At 43.4% G+C, this 5,000-nt stretch overlaps 1 protein-coding gene across 1 annotated transcript in view; it reads left to right on the top strand.

Annotated features, from left to right (window-relative positions):
• LOC113818343 (uncharacterized) overlaps nt 1-5,000 on the top strand; it is a 271,880-nt gene that overhangs the window by 265,626 nt on the left and 1,254 nt on the right. The window contains exon 3 of the mRNA XM_070130124.1: nt 4,533-4,711. Within this exon, the coding sequence (XP_069986225.1) occupies nt 4,533-4,711 (179 nt within the window). The remainder of the gene's footprint in view (nt 1-4,532; nt 4,712-5,000) is intronic.

The following is a 5,000-nucleotide window of genomic DNA, read 5'->3' as shown; positions in this document are numbered from 1 at the left end:
CTTTCCTTCCCTCTCATTCTCTTCCTCTTCCACACTCTACTCACCTACTCCTTTATCCTTCCTCCTATTCCTCTCCTCTTCTTCTTTCCCCCTCTTTATTTATCCTCATCCCCTTCCTTCCTACTTCCTCTTCCTTCCCCTGCTATACTCATTTCGCTGCATCATTTCTACTCTGTTTCTCTTTAGCTCACCTATCACTCTTCACTCCCTCTCTTACTACTCACTTCTACTCAACTATCAACTGTTTTCTTTACCTCACACTCCCTCCCTCTTTTCCCACTCACCTAACATCATTTAATACTACTCCTGCCTCTCCCCTCTCCTTTCTCCTCTTTAATCCATCTCCTGTCACCTACTCTCTTATGCTAATATGTTTATTTCCCCCTTCACACTATCCTCTTCCTCACTCCTATTCCACTTCACCATATCTTCTTCCTTCCCCTTCACTCTCCCCCTCTCCTCTCTTCCCATCTGCCACCTACTCCTCACCTTCCCCCTCTCCTCTGCTCTATCTCTTCTTAGCTTCTACTACTCATCTTTGCTTCCTCCTCATCTCACTCTTCTGCTACCCTATTCTACCTCACTTCCATCCTTATCTTCTATTTCCTTCCCCTCCCCCTCCTCTGTTTCTTGCTCTTCATATACTAATTTCTTACTCACTCCCCCTACCTATATCTTCCTTCCCTCTCCCCTCCTTCTCTTCTCCCACTCTTCACCTTCCACTATCTTGTATTGCCCACTCTCTTTACTCTATCTGTTTTGCTCCCCCTCTCCCCCACCCTTCCGTCTCCGCCCTCTCCAACTAATATACTGCTCAACTTCTCCTCTCAAAATATATCTTCATCCTACTTTCCCATCTTGTCTATACTCTGCAACTACCCCTCTTCCTTCCCCTCTACACTCCTCCTTCTCTAATTTCCGCTCTTTTACGCACGATGTTTCTTTTCCTTTCTACACTCTATCCTTACACTCTTCCTCATCCTCTTATTCCCCTCTCCCCCTCCAACTGCCTTTCATCTGTTCCTCTCACCTGTTCTCTTCTCCTATTTCCTTTATTGTCCTGTACCCTTCTCTTACTATCTCATTATTTATCATCTCTTTACTGCTCCTTATCCCCTCTCACCTCATCTCCCACCCTTACCTACCCCTGCTTGTTTGCCTCTTCCTGCTCCCAACTTCCTTGTTTACCCTCTTCCTCTCAGTCGAAGCCCGCCTCCTTGAAGTGAAACCCTCACCTGGCCTCAGAAATAATTAAAAGTAACACGTTTCCTCCCAGAATTGCACATGCAACCTCTCGTTTCAACTCATGCAATATCAAGGACAAAAAGAAAGAAAGAAAGAAAAATGAAAATAAAGTAAAATGAATAAATGAATAAATAAATAAAGAAAAATTTGAGTTGGAATAAAATGAAATAAGATCAAATAAATAGATAAGTAAATAACTAAAGAAAGAAAGAAAGGAAGAAGAAGAGAAAAGTAAGTAAGCAAACAAAAAGAAAAACGTAAGAACACAAGAAAGACGATGCGCCATGAATACCTAAGTGATTAGGCAATCATGCAAAAGTGTTGTTTCGGTGACCCTTTGTCTTTGTCTGTGTCTGTGTCTCACTTTTATTAACCTTTCTCTTCTGTGGTCTCTCTTTTATCAATCCTTTCTCTCTGTGGTATCTCTTTTTTTTTCTTGTATGGTATCTCTTATTAATTCTTTCTCTCTCTGGTCTTTTTTTCTCTGTTGTATCTCTTTTATTAATTCATTCTATCTCTGGTTTATCTTTTATCATATCTTTCTGTCTGTGGTATCTCTTTTATCAATTCTTTCACTTCTATGGTATCTGTCTTATTATTATTTTATCTCTCTCTCTTTGATGAATCTTTTATCAATTCTTTCTATTTGTTGTATTTCTTTTATTAATTGTTTCTCTTCTATGGTATCTCTCATATATTTTTCTGTATGGTTTCTCTTTTATTGATTTGTTGTTTCACTTTATGGTATATGTTAAAAAAATATATATATGTAAAAAGTATATATATATATATATATATATATATATATATATATATATATATATTCAAAAAGTATATATTGAAAAAATATATATATTTTAAGGGTTGTTTAGTAGGCCAAGTTTTCCCTCTGAGGAATATTAAACTCAGGAAAAACAAAAATGATATTCGATGTGTTGTGACAGTGGGTACAAAATATGTTTATTCTGGAAGGCTCGTCATAGCATAGCTGTGTACGATTCTTAAAGGAATATCTATCTGTTTGTCAAACTGTTTGTCTGTTTGTCTGTCCATCTCTCTTTCTGTTTTTCTCTCTCTCTCTCTGTCTCTCCCTCTCTCTCTCTGTCTCTGTCTCTCTCTGTCTCTGTCTCAGTCTGTCTGTCTGTCTGTCTGTCTGTCTGTCTGTCTGTCTGTCTGTCTGTCTCTCTCTCTCTCTCTCTCTCTCTCTCTCTCTCTCTCTCTCTCTCTCTCTCTCACACACACACACACACACACACCACACACACACACACACACACACACACACACACACACACACACACACACACACACATACACACACACTTATTATACGCATATCCATTTTAACGTATATAAACGCGCACACACATATCCATGTATACAAATATATCTCCAAACTGAGATAGACAGCGAGAAAATATCAGATATATGTACACACTTATATATGTATGTACATACACCAAGTATACACGTATATATATATATATATATATATATATATATATATATATATATATATATATATATATATATATATATATATATATATGTAAAGTAGGGCCGAGATTTCGCTCCAAGAACGGCCCCTTACCGACGCACCGACAAGCAGTCCGGCAGTAAATGGTTTCCAAGCCGGCTGCTCTTGCGTCCGGCTGGGTCCAGGGAGGTTCGCGAGCGCCGGCTGGTCCGCTAACACCCCCTCTCTCTTCCTCCCATCTTTCCCTTCTCCCCTCCTCTCTGTCTGTCTCTGTCTCTGTCTGTCTGTCTGTCTGTCTGTCTCTCTCTCTCTCTCTCTCTCTCTCTCTCTCTCTCTCTCGCTCTCTCTTCTCTCTCTCTCTCTCTCTCTCTCTCTCTCTCTCTCTCTCTCTCTCTCTCTCTCTCTCTCTCTCTCTCTCTCTCTCTCTCTCTCTTCTCTCTCTCTCTCTCTCTCTCTCTCTCTCTCTCTCGCTTTTTTTTCTCTCTCTCTCGATCTTTCTTTCTCTCTCGCTCTTTCTTTCGCTCTCGCTCTCTCTCTCTCTCTCGCTCTCTCTCTCTCTCTCTCTCTCTCTCTCTCTCTCTCTCTTTCTCTCTCTCTCTCTCTCTCTCTCTCTCTCTCTTTGCCTCCCCTCTCCCCCACCTCCCCAGCCTCCTGCCGGCGACACTCTGGCCAGATAGAAGTACGGCCTCGATCCCCTCAGATCCCCGGCTCTTGTTCTCCCAGTCTCTCCCGAAGCTCCTCCCGGGGCCTGTGCGGAGCGTGGTTATTGCTCGGTGTCCCTTCTCGTCGCTCGTTTTCTCCTTGGCTCGCCTGTCTCTTTGTTATTAGCGATTTTTTTTGAAGAGGGGGGGGAGGAGGAAGGGGTGGGAAGGTGGGGAGAGGGGGAAGAGTGGGATGATGGTGGGAGGTGAGACGGATGGGGAGAGGTGAGGAGAAGGTGGAATGAGAGAGAAAGAGGGGAGGAGGGTGAGAGAGAGAGAGAGAGAGAGAGAAGGAGGAGGAGAGTGAGAGAGAGAGAGGGGGGAGGAGTGGGAGAGAGAGAGAGGGAAGGGGAATGGTAGGGAGAGAGGAGAGATGGGGAATGGTGGGAGAGAGATGAAGAATCAGAAGAGTGGGGTGGAGAGAGCGAGATGGGGAATGGTGGGAGAGAGAGAGATGGGAAATGGTGGGAGAGAGAGAGATGGGGAAGGGTGGGAAAGAGAGAGAGAGAGAGAGGGGGGGGGGAGTGGGAGAGAGAGGGGGGGAGGCTCATGCGGATGTCGCTGTTGTTGCGATGTTTATTCTGTTCTTTATGAGTTTCCCGAAGTCACATCGCGTTACAAAAAAGTTGTTTATATCCTGCTCTGTATAAGAGCTCTTTCAAACTTCCCGGAAAAGAATTACCTTTTTTTCTTCCACTTCTTGATATCTATTATCTTCTTATCTTATATCTTATTATCTTCTGGATTTATACGTATTCTTAGTATCCGCATTAGCATGGACATTTTTACCACTAATGTTTTCTTCTTATTATTTTTTTTCTTTCTTTCTTTCTTTTTTTCCCGTTGACGCCTCGATGTTTAAGAGCGCATCCGGTCTCTGATCTTGAGAGCAATCATCGCGATCTCCTCTTATCCTTTCCTTCGTTCTCCCCGTCTCTTTCTTTCAATCTCCACCCCGGTCCCGTCACTCCTTCGCCCAATCCTCGCCCATCTCTCTCTCTCCCCCTTTTTACCCCTCGCCCCTTAAATGCCTCCGCCCGTCCCATTAGTCTCCCGCCGATCCCGCCATTTATCTCCCTCGCTCTCTACGTCTCGTTCTCCTCCCGCAGAGATCCTGGACGCCCTTTGCAAGAGCTTCCTGCCGATGAACGTGTCCGCCATTATCTACACGACCACGGACGAGAGCTTCGGGCGCAACACCGCGTCGGCCCAGTACTTCCTGCAGCTGGCCGGGTACCTGGGCATCCCCGTCATCGCCTGGAACGCGGATAATTCGGGACTGGAACAGGTGAGTGGCAGACCAGACGGAATTGTCCTTAAAAGAGATTGGATTATTAATTGATGCGCTGATCGAATGATACATATAAATGGGGTAATAGTTTGGAAAAGATGGATTATTAATTGATACGTTGATCGAATGATACATATAAATGGGGTAATAGTTTGGAAAAGATGGATTATTAACTGATACGTTGATCGAATGATACATATAAATGGGGTAATAGTTTGGAAAAGATGGATTATTAATTGATACGTTGATCGAATCGTACGCAAGTAGATGGGTTAATAGGTTGGAA

Source organism: Penaeus vannamei, chromosome 15 (genome assembly GCF_042767895.1).
Source record: "Penaeus vannamei isolate JL-2024 chromosome 15, ASM4276789v1, whole genome shotgun sequence".
NCBI classification, from domain to species: domain Eukaryota; kingdom Metazoa; phylum Arthropoda; class Malacostraca; order Decapoda; family Penaeidae; genus Penaeus; species Penaeus vannamei.
This window is presented reverse-complemented; position numbering and strand designations above follow the sequence as displayed.